Source organism: Arabidopsis lyrata (genome assembly GCF_000004255.2).
Source record: "Arabidopsis lyrata subsp. lyrata unplaced genomic scaffold ARALYscaffold_2, whole genome shotgun sequence".
Lineage (NCBI taxonomy): Eukaryota > Viridiplantae > Streptophyta > Magnoliopsida > Brassicales > Brassicaceae > Arabidopsis > Arabidopsis lyrata.
Genome location: NW_003302554.1, coordinates 16,416,168 through 16,436,482, shown reverse-complemented (window position 1 = coordinate 16,436,482; position 20,315 = coordinate 16,416,168). Strand labels below are relative to the sequence as shown.

Sequence of the window (20,315 nt, the reverse complement as noted above, 5' to 3'; positions counted from 1 at the left end):
TTGGTTTTGTGGATTAATTTGAATAATGAATGAATGAGACCTGATGGCCTGCAAATTATTACTATTTAAATGCACCGTAATCAACAATATGAATTAAAAAGAATTCAACATTATTGGGAAACTATGAGATGTCTATACACTTCACAAAACTCACATTTGTGGAAGAAACTACAAAAAAGAAAGAGAGACAAAGATCTCAGCTTTCTTTCTTCCCATCTCTAAACACAGACATTTGATACAAACATAACTTACAATCAACTTATAGGTAAAGTAATTGATGTGTACCTCTGAGAATCGTAAGCTACCATGGATTTGGCAAGAGAAGCGGTATTCGTTTTTTCTCGAGCATAGTATTCACAAGAACTCTATCGGCGATGCAATCTCTTTACGAGAATCTGACGATAGAGCGTCTTTGTCCGAAAGAACAATACAATGGCGACAAGAAACCCGAAGAATGCAACAGAGGCCATTATAATAAATGACAGCCTGAAGCAGTGAGAGCCATAACATGTGTTCCCTTCCGCAGAAGCAGTCTTGTCATAGATATAACCGATCAATCTTACAGAGAAGATATAGGAACCAATGGGACTAGCTACAGATATGGTGTTGAAGATGGTTCCCATGTGCCGAACCCCAAATAGTTCAGAGGTGATTGTAGGCATCAGAGACCATTGTGAACCATAACAAACGCCAACTATAACAGAACCGACATAAAGGTTTCCTTGAAAACCAGAGGCTATAATTAGATGGCCTATCGTCATTGTTCCAAGTGTTGCAGCCATTAGCAATGGACGTGGCCATCCTTTTTTGTGTAGCAATGCATCTGAAGCGTAACCAGCTCCAAATCTACCAAGAAAGTTCCATATGCTCCACAAGGAAACCAACGAATTTATCTCAACAGATGAGTATCGAAGAGACTCACCTATTTGTCGGATGTTGTTTATCGTCGAAAGTCCAGAACCCATTCCACAAATCATAGCAAGAAACAACAACCAGAAGCTTAGGTTTTTCATAGCTTGCAGAAGATTCAGGTTCTCACTCAGACCAGAATCTATTCTACTGTCACCTTCAGAACTTTGGTTACCGGAGGTTGTTGCCTTTGGACTGCTTATCAGAGGGGAATACTCATGTGGTGCTGGTTTTTCCATGCCGTCTCGTTGTGCTCTTCTCGCAATAAGTAGAGGCAAGGCAAGCAGGACGACTAGACATACAAGTGTGACAACATTGGCCCATGATGACAAACCAACGGTGTTCTTCAATATGATAACGATCATAAGATAAGCTGCAATGATTAGAGATACAGCTGAAAGACCATTTAAATGCTTTTTATCATCGGCTACGCTTGTCTCATAGATCCTGACCAGAGGCATGACCAAGAGTGAGAGCACTGTTGGTGTTACTGCCAGTAAGAGAATGAAGCTCGCCGGATCTCCAGCGCACAATGTCTCGTACAGTTGAATTAGTATCGCTCCACTTAGACCAAGAAAACCCTGCAAAGAAAGAAGTAGAGATAAGCTTGGATGCTTCACTATGATCATAAACAAATTGAACACAGCTTGTAAGAAAACTCAGTTTTACACAAAAACATGGTCTTCTCAACAGTAACAGAAATCACAAAATTTATCAACTGAAAAATTGATCTTAAGCAGCAATGCACAAATCAACGACTTGATTCAGATCTTGATTGCTCCCACATTCAAGTTCAAAGCATCGACCTTTACCAAAGCCTCCTCATTGATAATCTACCAGGATCAATCATTGTCGAATATTGCTCATTGGGTCCCAAGGAAACAAATTGACGTGATCCAACAATACAGATCCATTCAATACACCAAGAAATCGAAAAGCAACATCAAAAATTCACCTTCATAATCCCAACGGCTGTACCACCATAGTCAGCGAAATTCTCAACGGCACTAACAACATTAGCCGTATTAAAGAACGTTTGTGACTGAGCTGCTAAGAACATAAACAGGCACATCAGCGGCACCGGCGGCTTCCTAATACGTCCGGTAACGGAAGCCCAAATGAGAAAATAACCAGCGAAGCACTGAATTGCCCCAATAGCAAGCACCACCCAAGGTCCTCCTGCGCCTCCTCCCCGTCCACGGCGACGATTGGAGGTAGCGTAAGTGTATAAAAGCCCGGAGAAAACTCCGGCGTTTGCTCCGATGTCCTTGAAGACGGAGACGGTGTCGAGGGTGGATTGATCGTACGATTGAGTCGATTTCAAGACAGCGGAATAGATTCCGAAGGTGTAGGAAGCGCCGTTTGTGCATTGTATCCATATACTAGCCGCCATAGCCACCCATTTCGTCCTTAATATCTCCATCGCCGCCAATTATCACCACCTTCCTCGCCGGAAAAGGAGAAAGTCAGACCCTTTTTTTTCCCTCCTGAACGGCGAAGAAGCGAACACGATGACGAAACTTTTCTTTTTTTTTCGAAATATTTGTTTTTTTTATTGGACAAACTTAATGGGCTCAAAAATGTTTAGATGGGCTCATATAGTCGTAGTTTCGATTTTGTGAGCCCAATAAACTGGAATGACACGTGGAGTCAGATGGAGAGCACACGACAGACACAAGACGGCTCGTGGGGGTTACAAGACGGAACGGGGTTAATTAATGGATTAAACTAACAAATTCAACGTTGACTGGTCAAGGAGGATGGAGACAACTGTACGGCCGGCCAAGGTCACGCCACTCTCTCGACCAATCGTTTTATAATCACGAGGCTGACTCAGTTAATCTCCCGCATATCACGAGATTTTTCAATGTTACTCAATTACAAAACATCATAACTATTAACAGATTTAATATAAAATTATGCAATGTTAATATTTGTATATGTCGGATCACCACTCATTAGTTAAACATCTAATTAATGTTTTTTCATGCATTATTATACTATAATAATGAACGACGTTGGAGATATAAACTAATGTTGAACAGTTGACAACAACCAAAATATTGTTTTTTCTTTCTCTGATAAAAAAAATAAATAATGTTGAAGAATTGCATTATAATTTATATCCATTCGTGTTTGATTAATTCTTCTAAAGAAAAAACTTCAGGATATGATTTGATGTTTGTTTATTTCGGGGTTAAAAAATCTACCCGTTTATATTTTAACAATCTAAAGTTCTAAACAGCCCCGGCTCAGATGGGTAGGGCGGAGGTGCGACGGCCCGGAGCTTTTTTTTTTATAAAAAAATTTTACATATAAAAAATGCCTAAATATTTTTTAAAAATATTATTAATATGAAAATTATATTTTAAGAGGCCTAATTATTTATAAGAAAATGTATAAAAAGGCCCAAAATTTTTAAAATAACAATTTTTACTATAAAAACTCCGCAAAATTTTTTAAAAATAAGTAAATTTTCTCTTTGTATATAATAATAGGCCAAAAAAAATTTTTTTGCCCTAAGGCTCTCAAATATATTGAGTCGGGGCTGGTTCTAAATGAGACAATAAGAAATGAAAATAACTTTAGTTAGTTACCAAAGAAACAGAGACAAAACTAACAGATATTTAAATTAAAATCCCGCCACAAATATGATATAAGCTATGGTTGGTTTTCAGCTGCAACGTCTCAGTCACTTGTAATATAATAAAACTCAAAATCCCAAATTGATTATAATAAAAAGAACTGGCTTCTGCAGAAAGAGAGTGACGACTAGGAAGATGTATCAGGCCTTTAAAATGCTTCTCTATTCCTCAACTCGGTTCCTTCTTCTTTCCCTTTTCTCCTTCACTTGACGACCACGACGACGAAAATTTGATTTCAATCACGGTTGTTGTTGCGGTGGATGGGAGGCGGAAATCTTCATTCCCTTCCGCCCGAAAATGCTTCTGCGGTTACCGTTGGAAATACCAAGCTTTCTGATGCTCCGGTTCTTTTCTTCGTTTACTGCCACAAGGCTTTTCGTGCTCAGCTGGTGGACCTCCGGCGTTTCGCTACTGACGCTGCAGAAGCTGATTCCTTTAGCGGGGATCTGGCGGTGGAGCTCTCCCGGAAGTTTGAGTTTTTGAAGCTTGTATATAAGTATCATAGTGCAGCTGAAGATGAGGTTAGATTTTTTTTATCACTTTTTAAGTTGTGATTTTTCTCTGTTTTTAATTTCTCTACTAAAATAGTAAACAGACACAAGAGCTTAAGTAGTCATCATATCTCAATTAATCTTGGTTTGTTTACAATTGGTGCTACGAGATTTTGGAACAAAACTGCTTCGATCTTGGTTAGACTAGGTTTCTAGGGTAAAGACCTTGTCTAAATTCGTGTTGCAGTCTCTAGTTTCAGTTTGTGAAGCTTGAATGATGTCAAGAATCTGACTCGTAAGATTGGAATCCTTATCATGATATATAATTAACAGTGGATTTTGAAACGATTTTTTTTACTGGCAGGTTATATTTTTGGCGCTTGATAAACGAGTAAAAAACATAGTTTCTAATTATTCACTTGAGCATGCTGGCACAGATGATCTCTTCACCTCAATTTTTCATTGGCTACATGTTCTTGAGGAAGAAATAGGAAGCACAAGTGATGTTCTTCGTGAAGTTATATTATGTATAGGCACCATTCAATCATCTATATGCCAACATATGCTTAAAGAAGAGCGTCAGGTATATAATTGTTGAGCTTGTTATACAAGAGTTTTCCATGGAAACAACATTTCAGTCACAGATAATACTCTTATCACTTTCCATAGTGGTGCCTAACGAGTCATGCTTCATACAGGTCTTTCCTTTGTTAATTGAGAAGTTCTCTTTCCGAGAACAGGCGTCACTTGTGTGGCAATTCATATGTAGTGTTCCAGTGATGGTGCTTGAAGACTTTTTGCCATGGATGATGTCTTATCTCTCTCACGAGGAGAAAATTGAAGTTGAGAATTGCATTAAAGATGTTGCCCCAGCTGAAGACTCAATGCAACAGGTATATATATCCCCTTTGCTGAGATATGCTATGTTTTTCTTCTTTCATGTTCATCATTTTGATAAGATAGAATTTCCTGAAGGTCATAAGCTCTTGGCTTCTTGACGACAGTCAATCTTCTTATGGGACTCCTACAGAGATCATGAAAGGAGTCCAGTATGTTAATGTGTCTAAAAGTATGAAGAAATCACCTGAGTCACATCCGTCCAGCGGATGTTTTCAACGGTTTTGGGAGTGGAGTAAAAAGTCCCTTTCTATTCCAAATGTAGGACGCAGCCCGATTCATGGTCTTCGACTTTTTCAAAATGCAATTGAAAAGGATTTGAGAGATATTCAAGAAGGATTATGCAGAGCAAAATTCTCAAGCCTTCTTGTGGACCTTGATGTACTGATGGCCCGATTAAACTTCCTTGCTGATGTCCTTGTTTCTTATAGGTAAATAGTTTGTTCGATTAATTCGGTATGGTGCCTAGTCTCTTAAGCCGTTTATCTTTTTATTTTTCATCCTACTTCTTTCTCTGATTGGGTTACAAAAAATGCTTTATTTTGTTGTAGCAATGCATTTAAGAAGTTCTTTCACCCAGTGTTAGAAGAAATGACAGCTCGCCCCTCTTCAACTGCCAAACAATTCAACATAGATGGTTGTCTTGAGAATTTTCAGAGATTTCTATACAAAAGTGCTGATGATAAAACAAGGACAGATGATTTTCTATTGCAGCTTCAGGAGGAACTTGAGTCCCTTATAGTACAAGTAACAAATCAATTTTCTGTACAGCGAACAGAGGTAACAGTTGAAACTGTTTCTCTTTACTTTCCATTTGCCTTGTATGTATTTTATATTTAATTGTTGCACTCATTGTTGTCCAGGTATTCCCAATCATCAGCAAGAATTGCAACCATGAAATGCAGAAGCAGCTCCTATACACAAGCATTCATGTCTTACCTCTTGGATTGCTAAAGTGTGTCATACTTTGGTTTTCTGCTCATCTATCAGAAGAGGAATCTCAATCAATTCTTCATTTCTTAAGTTTGGAAGATTCTTCTCCCAAGAAATCATTTCCACGCCTCTTGCTACAGTGGCTTCGTTTTGGCTACTCAGGAAAAACCTCTGTTGAAACTTTTTGGAAACAGCTGGCAGTGATGTTCAAAGTAAGATGTTCCTGCCAAAAAGATCACAATGAAGAAGCATCAGGATCATTTTCCAACCAAACACAGATGCAACTATGCAAAGGATCTAAAGTTGTTTGTCCTAGAAAGAAAGATAAGTCTTCAACCTGCTTCATGTCAATGGATCTAGCTGCTGGAGACATGTATGAGACACCTTACTCTAGTCGAATGAATCAGCAAATGATTTTCTCGGGAAAGCTCAAGCCTCCTCTCCATCTTCCAAATTTTTTTGGTGAGAAGAATATGGATGATCCATCGATAATGGATGTAAAACCAATTGACCTCCTTTTCTTCTTCCATAAGGCAATGAAGATGGATTTGGACTACCTTGTTTGTGGATCGGCAAGATTGGCAGCCGACTTTCGGTTCCTCGCGGAGTTTCAACAGCGATTCCATATGATAAAGTTCTTGTATCAGATACATTCGGATGCAGAGGATGAAATTGCATTTCCAGCATTGGAGGCCAAGGGACAACTTAAAAACATTAGTCACTCATTTGGCATTGATCATGAGCTAGAAACTAAACACTTCGACAAAGTTTCATTCATTTTGAATGAGATGGCAGAACTGAACATGTTGGTTTCTACCATAAATACCAATGCAGTGGACCACCATCGAAAGACGAAGTATGAGCGGTTATGTCTGAGTCTCCAAGAGATTTGCAAATCTATGCACAAGCTGTTGTCTGAGCATATCCAACATGAAGAAACTGAGCTATGGGGTCTATTCAGAAACTGCTTCTCTATTGAAGAACAAGAGAAAATGATAGGATGCATGCTTGGGAGAATAAGTGGGGAAATATTGCAGGATATGATTCCTTGGTTAATGGAATCATTGACTTCTGATGAACAGCTTGCCGCGATGTCCTTGTGGCGCCAAGTAACTAGGAAAACAATGTTTGTCGAATGGCTAACAGAATGGTACAACGGTCATGTTTTACAAGAGGAAGCAGGAGAATCAAACAATGATCCATTTGGGGATTCAGATCCACTAGAGATTGTTTGGAAGTATCTCTTTGAAGCAGCTGCTGATGGGGACATAGGGAGCAACCTTGTCCAACTCTCAGAAACAGACTTCACGGGTATGATGAATCAGCCACCTCATAATAACAATGTTGAACTCGGCAACAAAGAGGAGAAGGATCTAGAACGCTCAGAAAGTAAAAAGATATGTAGAGGAGCTGACCAAAAGAGGGACAAAGAACAAACTGACAACAATTTCCAGACAAGAAATCCTAGTCAGACTTTCCAAATGTCTCAGAAGGTTAGCCAGTTTGGTCCATCCAAGAGATATGAACAATTGTTAACAATGAGTGAGGAAGAACTTGTGGTTGTGATTAAGAAAATATCATGCGACTCTTCCTTGAATCCTCAGAAGAAATCCTATATCAAGCAGAATTTGTTAATGAGGTAAGCCATGTTATCTCTCTTTTGGTGTCCTGTTGTAACCTATTTAGATAAGCAGAGAAGTCTATTTACTCTTATGTATATCACATTAAATTTGTCTTTATATTGAGACTAAAATGTCAGGTTCTTCTTTCAGTCGGTGGAATATCTCACAACGTACAAATATTTTGGAACCATCATCTCTCTCAAGCAACATGGAAACAGTTCCTGGTCAACATCCATCATATCGAGATCCTCATAGTTTGATCTTTGGTTGCAATCATTACAAGAGAAAATGCAAGCTTTTTGCTCCTTGTTGTGACAAGCTGTTCACATGTATACGATGCCATGATGAAGAAGCTGATCACTCGGTGGATAGGTAGTTACAACTTCTACTTTTATACAAGGAGCTTCGAAAAATCTTGTCGTGTCTTCAACCATTTCTGGTTCTCTTGAATTTTTATGCAGGAAACAGATTACAAAGATAATGTGCATGAAATGCCTCTTGATCCAGCCGATTGGTGCAAATTGCTCAAATACTTCATGTAAATCGTCAATGGGAAAATACTTTTGCCAAATATGCAAATTATATGACGATGAAAGGTAACTTCTCCCCTGTTTCACCTTTTCTTGCAAGTTATCAAAACTATGAAATGAAATATAATTCTTGTGCTTCCTTTATCGACTAAACATCGGTAGTGGTTAACAAAAGATTCTTCCTAACAGGAAAATATATCACTGCCCTTACTGCAACCTCTGCCGGGTAGGGAAAGGACTGGGCATTGATTACTTCCATTGCATGAAATGCAATGCTTGCATGTCACGTACCTTAGTAGAGCATGTTTGCAGGGAAAAGTGCTTAGAAGATAATTGCCCTATATGCCACGAGTATATCTTCACCTCCAGCTCTCCTGTGAAGGCTCTTCCTTGCGGTCACTTGATGCACTCCACATGCTTTCAGGTACTTAACCCTGTCAAAATATCTTTTTAATTTGGGTAGTAGTGAAAAAGTAAAACACATAGTAATGCTAAGATTACTTAAGGCTTTGTTCTTTGATTCTGGTTGTAGGAGTACACATGTTCACATTACACATGCCCTATCTGCAGCAAGTCACTAGGAGATATGCAGGTCAGTTACACCATTTTCAAACAGAGTATTGTTTTCCCTAGAAAAGATTAGTAATTGCATCAAAGTTCTTCTGACGTCCAAATAGTAGTCGTTATTGGAACGATGCACATCACTAAGCAATGAACTTTCTCACACAGGTCTACTTTAAGATGTTAGACGCATTGCTTGCAGAAGAGAAGATGCCTGATGAATACTCCAACAAAACTCAGGTTTAGATCTCTCTCTATCTCTCTTCATATTGTTACATAGTACAAAGCATCGGTCTCAAGAATAAACCGAATAGAAAAATGGTTTGGTGCAGGTGATCTTGTGTAATGACTGTGGAAGAAAAGGAAATGCTCCTTACCATTGGCTTTACCACAAATGCACAAGCTGTGGCTCCTACAATTCAAGGCTCCTTTAGATCTCTCTCCAATTTTCCTTTTCCATTGACATTATTGTAGAATCAGCTGTCCATGTAGTACATGGCTGATAAGAAAACATTTTTGTAACATTTGATGTTGTACAAAAATAAATCATACAAAAAATATTCCAAATGTAATCAATAATTCAATATGGGTCGTATCACCCTGAAAGATTGAATTCTATACTCCCATTACAACCAACCTCAAGAGTAGTTTATGTCGACATGAGAACAAAATTCTGGAGAAAAATTCCAGTCATCACTAACCTTAAACTTATGACCTACAAAACCAAACCATTGCGATTCCGCCAAAAGATAGAAAAAAATTTAGAGACCTTAAAAGAAGAAATCAAAACAACTATTCTACAACTAAAGCAAATGCATCCTCTCAACATATGATTCAAGCAACCACTTCTTGAGAGGCTCTCCGCATCCTACAAAACAGCCCGAGTTCCCGTTCTCAGTGAAAAACGGGAAGTTGAATATGTTGAGCAATTCCTCAACTGCTTGTCTAACCATCGACGTGCCTGTGACTCTACTTCGTCTTCCCCAACCAGTTACTATATCAATCCGTGAAGGACAGTCTCCTGTAACCAACATCTGCTTACGGAACCATGCAAGTGTCCTAGAAAGTGCGATGACTGCAGTTCCTTCCGACATTACATGGAGATTTATAAGCCAATAGCTGCAGCTTTTCTCCCTCAATGCATCTGGATACACATTCTTAACTGCAGCCACTTCCCATACCGAACCAGCCTCTTCTTTTAGACCTGACTTGTGGAGAAAATCCACTACTGCGTCCATGAGTCCTCGCTTGCTCTCTCTGTCCTCACTGTGCATAAAATCAAGGAAGTTGCTGACATGATCACGCACTTTTTGGCCATCAGGACCTGCAGGTGGCATTTTGAGGAGAAACATGTGAGCCGGATGACCTGAGACTGCCATTAGCTGGCCACAAAAGCCCATGTCAAAGTTTGAACGAGCATCTGTGCAACAACTCAATAGCAATGTGTATGTCTGCAAAGAAGGATGTAGACCAAGCGCCAGCATGCTTTGTAATAAGTTATAGGCTTCAGACATCCTGTGAACCCTAAGGAAAGTGCTGAGAAGGGAATTGCATGTGGGAACATTAGGTCGCAGACCGGCGTGAAGCATTTCTTGATACCACTGCCAAGCTTTTTCCACATTGCCAGCTTTTCCCCACAAGTCCACCAAAAGACCGTAAACCGGTTCATCAGGAACCCAGTTCTTACGTTGCATCTCAGCGAAAACACCCTCTGCTTCCTCGAGAAATCCACAGTGTCCAAGTACCTCCATAACAATACTGTATGTCACTTTGTCCGGTTGAAACCCGGCATTTTGCATGTCTCTGTAGAGCTTCAACGCAGTCTCATAATTCCGCGCCTTGGCATGCAAAGCTATCATGATGTTGAATGTGACCAAATTAGGGGTACAACCTTGACCTACCATTTCACAAAAGAGCCTATGTGCAGCAGGTAAGTGGCCCGCTTTTCCAAGACAATTTATTATAACACTGTAGGTGAAAGTATCAGGAGAAAGCCCTGCTGCTTGCATTCTTTGGTACATGTCCATGGCAATGTCAAGAAATCCAGCTTTAGCATGGATGTCTATCAGGGTACAGTAAGTTACACGGTCAGGCTCACAACCAGCCTCTTGCATCTGCTTAAAAACATTCATAGCTTCATTGAGGTAATTTGCACGGCCGTAGCTATGGATGAGCCGGTTATATGTAACAGTATTTGGCTTACATCCATCTTTAACCATCTCATCAAGAAGCCTGTTTATCGCACCGAATTGCTTTGCACGACCAAGATTACCTACCATAGTGGTATAAGTATGCCCGTCATGCTTAAACCCAGGTTGCCTTTTCAGCCAATAAAAGAAACCAAGTGCATTCGCATAATTATCCATCTGCTTAAGAACTTGATTAGCTTGGTATGCATCCATCCTGAAACCGAAATTGTGAAGGGCCTCTTCAGCAGCATGTCCCCATTTGAATCTCCGCAATATACCAGAAACATTTTCTACAACGTATCCAGGGTTACAATACTGCCTAGGTGTTGGAGCAGTCCCTGGAGTCACTCTCATCATTTCCCTTGAGGGTTTACCGAAACCTTCAACAGAGGATATTATCGTTCTGTCATCCGAAGAATGCACATTATAGTCACAACCACCAGATGCATACCTGGTTGAATCAATATAGGTTCTTTGTGGCATGCTTTTCCTCTTTCCAGAGGCAGTGTTTGAGAGTAAATCATGAGCTTCAAATGACGCTTGCTTAATACTTGGAGAGCTGTTTATAGCAACGCGGTCTGATGAATCTTTGGAAGCGGACCTAGGGTAGACTTTAGCAAGGTGCTCTCTTCTGATGACTTTCACATTTGAAGACTTTACACTCGAAATAGGCCGAGTAGGATCAACCATACAGCTTTTAGGCAAACCGACAACTTCAGTTCCATCTGATAAAGGGATCTTATAGTTTGCTACATCTGACAATAAATTTACAGTTCCAATACCATTACCAGCCTTGAATATCTGATCACCAATAGGTGCCCCCACATCATCTTTAATAATAGCAGAATCTGTTTTCCCCGGCAAAGCAGGAGAGGATACATGCTGCGGAAGAAGCAATGGTCGAGTGAAATGCTCAACCGACTTCGGGACCACCGGCGGTTTACAAGCCTCTACTGGTAATATATTTCCAGCTAGTCCAGCTGCTAGATTAGATACTTTCTTTCCAGTTTGTACAACTTCAGTCCTAATTTGTTGGCGTTTTGAGACGCAACTTTCATCCTCAGCGCATGTACAAGAATTTCCATCACCAGCACTAGGTCTCGTTCCACTAAGAAAAAAGGATCTTGCTGAGCTAGAAAGATTACTAATGTGCTTTGCACGAATCATTGTCTGCAAGAAAAAAGAATCACAAGCTCAGAGAAGACTCGTAAAGATTCAAATATTAAGAACTAAAAAAAAAGAGTGTTCCCCAAAACTATCTTAGCAACCTATTGCACTACCTGGAATCTCTCACCAGAATGATGTCAACGGAGCCACCAAACGCAGTAATTAAGGTTCAACACTTGGTCGTGAAACCAAGCCATGAAATACAAAGCAAATTTACATTTTATTAGCCATGTAGCTCTCTTGTCCACAAAGCTGTATACAACTCTTTATCTCTTATAAGTTACAACAGATTGAGAAGCTTTGTACATTACTTATTCAAAGTCACCCCATATCTTGCATAATTCTCAGAGTAAAAACCACTTAACAGAAATAGAAATTGAGCTTTCCGGTTTTATTTGAGCTGCTCCATAAAGTATCATCCTTTCACAAACCAAGAATCCCAAAATGGCCATAACTAAAATATACAACAAAGTCTATTGACAAAACTAAAATAGACCATCCCCATTCTCGAAATGCATAGTAACCAGTTGCTCAAAAATATTGTGCTGTGAAACTGGGCCTCTGTTAGAATCTCTCTTCACCCTCTGATTCACATTCAAATCTTAAAAATATCCAAAGAAAGAAAGAGAAAAAGGAACAGAGCTACTATTAGAGTCAACAATTAGAACGTACAGTCAAACATTCAATCTCAAAATCAAGTCGCATAAAACTAAAAACAAGCCGAGTTACAAGCTCGATATCATCGAAAAGCAGATAAACAGAGGAGAGAAGAGGAGAAACCCAGAAATAAGCGACATTTATTGCTAAGAAAGAAGCGAAATTTCCATCGGAAAAAGTAAAGAACAGAATTCAAAAGCGAGAGATCACGAGACTACGAAGTCACCTTATAAACGGTGGTATTTGACTTCCTTCGGCTGCTTGGTTATCCCGAGAAAACAGAAAACAAAGAAGATTTCTTCAGGATAGAAAACGAGAGAGGAAGGCGAAATTGCCTTCTCCCTCTGTGGCCGTCAATTATGGAAGCTTCAAGTTTGTTTTGCTCTCCAAGCAAATTGGGTACAAAGCTCTAAAGTTACGACCTTGCAAAAAAAAAAGGTCACGACTTTTTTTGCTTTTACTGTCTCTTTTTATTTTTCTTTTTATTTTTATTAAATATGTTCCTTTGTCTACATACCTTTTTCGACTAGACCCCTAAATCTTTGTATTTATTACATAACATCACCATAAATGTTTTTCCTAATTTAAATTAGGCAACTCTAAATTAATGTTTCAGTATATGTATATAATTCACTAATTGAGTTCATTTCTTTAGAATGCAATATTATTTTGTTATATGTAAATCGCTTTTACCGATTAACTCTTAATGAATTCGGTGTCGAATTGTTACTTTTAAAAGTTAGAGGTTGAATTGTGAAAATAAAAGAATATTTTGGATTTAGCTGTAAAAGCGGCAGAAGTTGGACTTCTTTTTTTACTTTACTTTGTCCCCCCTTTGAGCAAACGTTTCGGGTTCTGCCCTCCTCAAGTTTCGCTGTACACGTGGCATTACTTTCATGTCTTGAATATGACCGTTTTGGGACTTTAATTAGAGTTTAGAGAGAGATTTTCTGGATATGATTCAATCCGAAAATTTAACCAAACATTTAGAGTTTAATCTTTAATTAAAGATTTTGTTGTTATATATATCATGAGTTTCAACCAAACATACAAAAGAAGAGGATCAAAGACAATCATCAAGATCAACCCACATGAGTACTACACCTCGGCAATTACTACTTTCATTCTCAAAAAGATGTTTTAACCACAAAGGAAAACCGGTTGCTACGTACGATTTGCGACGATCCTCCTTTGTAACACTTTTGGCAATGAGATGAGCTCCTAGGTTAGAGCTCCTAACCTCACCACACAACTTCCAATCCAAAAAATTTCCTAATTCAGCAGACAAAAGAACAGAGTAGAACTTGTAAGAGGGCCAAGCAGCTGGCCTTAAAACAGCTCCAATCAGATCGGTATCCTCAGAAGCGAAGGTAATCTTGTTTACTCTGAGGCTTCTCATACTCTCCATTGCCCATTGCCAACATATGACACTAGCCTCCAGCTTACTGTTCACAAAAGCAAAAGATCTTCTGCCATGATAGATCACATGTCCATGTTCATTCCTAAGCACCCATGAACCTCCTCCAATACAATGTGTTTTATCCCATGAAGATCCAACATTGCACTTTAACCATTCATGGGGCGGAGGAGACCATTTGGTCTTAATATTAGCCTGAGCTAGTTGGTCGTTCCTCAAATCCCTGTTCTCTAAGATTTGCGCAAAAAACCATTGATTGACATCATCTTTTATCTTTGCCACAGTTTCAGTGATCACAAATCTTCTTCCTTCAAAGAAAAACAGATTTCTGTTTTTCCACAACTGCCACAAAATCCAAGGAAATGATCTTCTAATCTCCAAAGGAATCATACTATCTTTTGCAGTCAAGAAGAGGTAAAACATGTTGTGATAGATAGAGTGAGAATCAAACCCATGACTAGGGATTGGGAAGTTAAATAAGGCCCACGTCTGCCTCGCAGCCGTGCAATTGAATAAGACATGGTTTGTAGATTCACCTTCAAGCCCACAAGTCTGACATCTTGAGTCCACTTTGAGTCCTCTTCTCATCATCCTATCAACAACAGGAATAGCACCACTAATCACTTTCCACATAAAATTTTTAATCTTCGTTGGAGTAATGCTTTTCCAGATCAGATCTTTGATGGGCAAAATGGAGGGCTGCATTTGTGCTTCTCTAATAAGGTCAGCCTTGTCTCTTTGAAAACCAAACCAATATCCGGATTTAACCGAGTACTCTCCACTCCTTGTGTGTTCCCAGATGAAGTAATCCATAGAAGATTTGACCGGTTTGATTTTTAAGATCAAATCAACATCCCTTGGATAAAAATGATCATGCAAATGATCAAGATCCCACAAACCGGTAATAGGGTCCAGAAGATCTTTTACTTTCAAATCCAAGTCGAAGATGATGTTCTTCATAAGTGGTGCTCTCATTACACCATCAAGAACCCAAGGAACAGTCCAGACAAAAGTAGAATCACCATCACCAATCATATGTCGAAGACCATTTTTGAGGAGATCTCTCCCATGGAGAATACTTCTCCATGCAAAAGAAGGACGCCCTCCCATTTGAGCTTGAAGGAATGATGAATCAACAAAATATCTACTCTTCAAAAAGAGAGTAAAGAGATTGTCCTTATCCTGCAAAATCCTCTATGCCTGTTTGGCTAGAACGTTCTTTTTCCTAAAAATAAATAAACAATCAAGATTCGCAAACTGTGTAAACAAAAAAAATTGGAACGATGAACTTAAATAACAGAGAGATTTAATCTATTGAGATTTATATATTATTATTATTTTGAAAAATCTAAAATTTTGTAACAAGTAAACAATGATTATTAGATAATTTAGTTGTGTTCCTCTTCAAGCATTCCGTTTGAAGCTAAAAGAAGATAATGGGCTTTTTGTGGAAATTAGTGTTACTAGTCCATTTAAGATATTTTGTTTTCGAGCCCAACTAGCTGACGAACTGTGTTGGCTTGATGGTATGAGTTAGTCTTACACTCTTTACTAGTCCATATTTCGAGAAACTCATACTAGAACTAAATAGAAACCTTGTAAAATCTTAAACTAAACCTAAGTTATTCACTCCTAAGCAGAAATTAGCTATCGAGATTTTTACGAAGATATTTTTTTTTTGAATGATTATTACTAAGCTATCATTTTGTATACCGTAGTTCCGATGGTTAATATGGATGAATCATGAATGGTAAACCAACCATACCGCCGGTACTTCTATTTGAAGCCAAAGGCATGGATTCATTTTTATTTTTATAAGATATTAATTATACGATAAAGCTTATATAGTTTTAGGTTGTAGATAGAGTTTTTAAGCAAAAAAAGTGATGGGACTTCAATAAATCGAATAGTTGGCATGACAACGCCACATACACATGCAATCTCAAACATTTGAGTTGAGCCCATCATTTCATACACAATCTCATGTTTTTCCTTCATCGAAGAAAGTCCCTTTTTCCGAATAAATAATTTCCCAATTGTTAGTGTTCTTTTTCAATCATCTTGCCAGCTAAAAAGTTGCACAAGATAAAACATGGTCCATCATTTCCTCTTTTTTTTTTAGGTGTGAAAATCAATCTCATCGATACTACTTTATTCTTCTTAATTATCCATTTTTTATGGAATTTTATAGCTTAAGAATTTATAACATCTATACTAGCATGTAACCAAACATAACAAAGTTTTAAAACTCCTTTTGGGGCTTATATATATATATCTAGTTTTCTCAAAGTAATGTTTTGATTTACAAAGACTCGCTTTTGTTGCACGACTTTTCAACTTTTTCACACTCTTTTTGCCAATTGCTATAATTGTTGGTTGAAAGTAGAACCGGGAAATAAATAAAAGACCTTCCTTTTTTTACCTACTAATATCAGTTTGACGAGTGACATAAAACAAAAATATTTCCATTCATATGCACAAATGTTATTATACGATGTGATCAAAAAGAGTTTCATTTTTGAACTTCCAATTAGTTGTTGATAGGATGATAGAGAACGATATGTTGTTTGGAACTTGGAAGAAATCATGTGAATGTAAACCCGATTTATAGAAAGCAAACGAATAAGATCCCGACATGGCAACACACACTTGTCAATTAATTTCGAATATAAAAGTGAGAAACTTATTAGAGAAAACAACGAGACGTTCGCATTTGTTTGCATTTTTGTTGACTTTGATCAATAGAATCTTCATATATTTACTTTCGATTACTTGTTTTTTTCACAAAAACAAAGTCAGACAGTTAGCTCCTTACATTGACAAAGTCTACACCTAATAATATCTCTTAATTTTAATTACAAATCTGATAGCTTTTGAAATTATCTTCACCAAATCTTTTGGTAGAACCTTTCAAATCACACATAACTACTAGGTTTTTTTAATCTTGAATTTGACAACCCGAAGTTATTTTTCCTACGAAAAAATTGTGAAAACATTCCCCACTCGTCAAATATATAAATGTCTATTGGTAAGAATCAGTTTTTACATTTATTTAGCAAAAAAAAAAGTTGACTCAGATAAATTTTTAGGTAATGGCGTAAATACAAGACAAAAAAAACTCTCTCACAATTAATAATTACTCAGTTTTAAAACAAAAGAAAATAGTAAGCAGATACCAAATCAAATGAAACCAACGTCACACTTTTTGACAATGTCACCGTATCCACTTCTTCTATGGTCAACAACTTCATCAAACTCTCCCCTTCCACGTAAGCTACATCTCTGCCCTTCATTTCACCACCTCTCATCAGATCGACGACTATTTTTTTTCTATATAGTTTATGTTAATTACTTACCCTTTTAGATACACCAGAGAGTAAAACTTGTTCTGTAATACAGTACTACCATTAATTACCTACTAAACGACTGAAAATATTCTACAATTTTTTTATAGATTATAGGTTAGAAAATGGCTCAAAATTACAGTTTTCTATGCAATTAATTTGTTTAATTATTATTATATAGATAAGTTGCTTTAACTTTTTCCTTTTGATATAAATACAATTTTTTATATCATTTCGATCCAAATTGAAATTTTACGAAAAGGTCGAAACTTTCTTCAGCTAAACCCGTGTTTCCTTCCTCTTCTCTGCAACTCACCGGTTCGCCGGAATATAAATCGCCGTCGTCGGAGTTAGTTCTAACGAACCCAAACTTCTTCAAATTACCCTCTTCATTATCTTCTGCTGAGTTCAAAACTCAGCCATGGGTAATTGCATCGCCTGCGTCAAGTTTGACCCAGAAAACTCAAAACCAAACCAGAAGAAGAAGACTCCACGACCACGGAAACCAAACTTCTACGAAGATCCCGATGGTTTAAGAACTCACGCACCGTTACGTGTGATCCCTATGAGCCATCAATCTCAGATCAGCGACAAGTATATCCTCGGACGAGAACTCGGTCGCGGCGAATTCGGAATCACCTATCTTTGTACAGACAGAGAGACTCGTGAAGCTTTAGCTTGCAAATCAATCTCCAAGAGAAAGCTCCGAACCGCCGTCGACGTGGAAGACGTCCGCCGTGAAGTCACGATCATGTCAACTCTCCCGGAACATCCAAACGTTGTGAAACTCAAAGCGACTTATGAGGATAACGAGAACGTGCATCTGGTGATGGAGCTTTGTGAAGGAGGTGAGCTTTTTGATCGGATTGTTGCGAGAGGACATTATACAGAGCGTGCGGCGGCTACCGTCGCGAGGACGATCGCGGAGGTTGTGAGGATGTGTCATATTAATGGTGTTATGCATAGAGATTTGAAGCCTGAGAATTTCTTGTTTGCTAACAAGAAGGAGAATTCTGCACTTAAAGCCATTGATTTTGGTTTATCTGTGCTCTTTAAACCTGGTAATTGCTAAATTTAGAATCTTTGATCTTCATTTTGCTTTCTGGTCACATTGTTTAAGAGTTGACATTTGAACCTGCTTATGAAATAAACTTAAAAGAGAGATTTTGATGCATTTTGCAGGGGAGAGGTTTACAGAGATTGTAGGAAGTCCTTATTATATGGCTCCAGAAGTGTTGAAGAGAAATTATGGACCAGAGGTTGATGTGTGGAGTGCTGGAGTTATCCTCTACATCTTGCTCTGTGGTGTTCCTCCTTTCTGGGCAGGTTAAAGCAGCTTTGATTCTTATTACAAAGTTGTATCTGTAGACCTTATACTAATCAGAGTAACTGAGTGGTTCAAGGTTTTGATTGCAGAGACGGAACAAGGTGTGGCTCTTGCAATCTTGAGGGGAGTTCTTGATTTTAAGAGAGATCCTTGGTCGCAGATATCAGAGAGCGCAAAGAGCCTTGTGAAGCAGATGTTGGAACCTGATGCCACTAAGCGTTTGACTGCTCAGCAAGTTCTTGGTAATGATGATGATCTTGTCTCACTTGTGATTTTTCATCTTCTTTTTTACTTGTTTCTTGTGTTGGATTTGACAATGAGAAAACGGCACTGAAGCGAAGAGGGTTTCTGATTCCTCCCTTGCAGATCACCCTTGGATACAAAATGCTAAGAAAGCTCCAAATGTTCCTTTAGGGGATATTGTTAGGTCAAGGTTGAAGCAATTCTCCATGATGAATAGATTGAAAAAGAAAGCTCTGCGTGTAAGTTTTGTTGCCTCTTATCATTTCAGATGAGTTTATAGTTTTGTTTGGAGCTTTGAGTGGTTTAACTTACTTACTCCCTTTTGATGCTTCCAGGTTATCGCGGAACACTTGTCTATTCAAGAAGTTGAAGTGATCAGAAACATGTTTACACTGATGGATGATGACAACGACGGTAAAATATCATATCTAGAACTCAGAGCTGGACTCCGGAAAGTCGGTTCACAACTGGGTGAACCAGAGATCAAATTGTTGATGGAAGTGGTAATTTTTTTAACCAAATACCATTCCCTTATGAGGATTTTTCTTGATCAAAAGATTAATAGATGTTCGTTCTCTCTGGTGCTAACATCTGAGTATTGATGCAGGCGGATGTTAACGGAAATGGATGCTTAGACTATGGAGAGTTTGTAGCAGTGATAATTCACTTGCAGAAGATGGAGAATGATGAGCATTTCAGACAAGCTTTTATGTTCTTTGACAAAGATGGAAGTGGATACATCGAATCAGAAGAACTACGTGAAGCTTTAACCGACGAGTTAGGTGAACCAGACAACAGCGTTATAATCGATATAATGCGTGAAGTCGACACTGACAAGGTTTTTCTAAAACTCTAGACATAATCTCCTTTCTCCCTAAAGACTCTTCCTATAGAAAGGTCATCAAATACTTAAGAGGAATCATAATGTTTGATTTTGCAGGACGGACGAATAAACTACGATGAGTTTGTGGTGATGATGAAAGCTGGAACTGATTGGAGAAAGGCGTCAAGACAATACTCAAGAGAAAGGTTTAAGAGCTTAAGCTTAAACTTGATGAAAGATGGGTCAATGCATCTACACGACGCACTCACTGGACAATCTATTGCAGTTTGATCTTTACACTTGTTTATCACGAAAACAGAAGCAATCTGATGCTGTTTTTTACACGTTCAAGAAGGGTTTTTTTTCTGGGCTTTTTTCAGATGTGATTTTGGCTTACTTCACTTTGCTTCTAGAGATTCTTTTTTTTTTTTGGTTTTGGGGAAGTTGGAAATTTGTAATTTGTTGGCGTAGTTAGGCTTTTCATTGGAGAATGAATGTATTTGTATGTAATGTTTGTTTAATTGTTATAAAAGCTTCTTTCTGACTTAGATTTTCTTTTT

The 20,315-nt window shown here is 38.3% G+C and overlaps 4 protein-coding genes across 5 annotated transcripts; 2 read left to right on the top strand and 2 right to left on the bottom strand.

Annotated features, from left to right (window-relative positions):
• Positions 1-89: 89 nt before the first annotated feature.
• Positions 90-2,770, bottom strand: LOC9325054 (protein NUCLEAR FUSION DEFECTIVE 4). The gene is made up of 2 exons (XM_002887512.2): positions 1,865-2,770; positions 90-1,490 (listed from the first exon to the last, which is right to left on the bottom strand). Exons 1-2 carry the CDS (start codon positions 2,330-2,332, stop codon positions 366-368), a joined length of 1,593 nt encoding a protein of 530 aa, XP_002887558.1. The 5' UTR covers positions 2,333-2,770; the 3' UTR covers positions 90-365.
• Positions 2,771-3,548: 778 nt separating this feature from the next.
• On the top strand, positions 3,549-9,194 carry LOC9323622 (zinc finger protein BRUTUS-like At1g74770). Its single transcript, XM_002888944.2, has 12 exons — positions 3,549-4,075; positions 4,410-4,628; positions 4,744-4,938; positions 5,021-5,373; positions 5,494-5,722; positions 5,806-7,514; positions 7,648-7,869; positions 7,959-8,093; positions 8,217-8,451; positions 8,560-8,619; positions 8,757-8,828; positions 8,921-9,194. The coding sequence occupies exons 1-12, from the start codon at positions 3,815-3,817 to the stop codon at positions 9,020-9,022; spliced, it is 3,792 nt and encodes a 1,263-aa protein (XP_002888990.1). The 5' UTR covers positions 3,549-3,814; the 3' UTR covers positions 9,023-9,194.
• LOC9325053 (pentatricopeptide repeat-containing protein At1g74750) lies at positions 9,195-13,039 on the bottom strand. Of its 2 annotated transcripts, XM_021035003.1 has the most exons (3): positions 12,828-13,039; positions 12,058-12,545; positions 9,195-11,947 (listed from the first exon to the last, which is right to left on the bottom strand). In XM_021035003.1, exon 3 carries the CDS (start codon positions 11,942-11,944, stop codon positions 9,392-9,394), a length of 2,553 nt encoding a protein of 850 aa, XP_020890662.1. In that variant the 5' UTR covers positions 11,945-11,947; positions 12,058-12,545; positions 12,828-13,039; the 3' UTR covers positions 9,195-9,391. The 2 variants fall into 2 exon arrangements, with proteins under 2 accessions (XP_020890662.1, XP_020890663.1); XM_021035004.1 differs by lacking the exon at positions 12,058-12,545.
• A 4,538-nt stretch (positions 13,040-17,577) lies between these two features.
• On the top strand, positions 17,578-20,299 carry LOC9323621 (calcium-dependent protein kinase 30). The gene is made up of 7 exons (XM_021010140.1): positions 17,578-18,423; positions 18,545-18,688; positions 18,779-18,931; positions 19,056-19,171; positions 19,268-19,435; positions 19,540-19,770; positions 19,873-20,299. Exons 1-7 carry the CDS (start codon positions 17,784-17,786, stop codon positions 20,044-20,046), a joined length of 1,626 nt encoding a protein of 541 aa, XP_020865799.1. The 5' UTR covers positions 17,578-17,783; the 3' UTR covers positions 20,047-20,299.
• Positions 20,300-20,315: the final 16 nt, after the last annotated feature.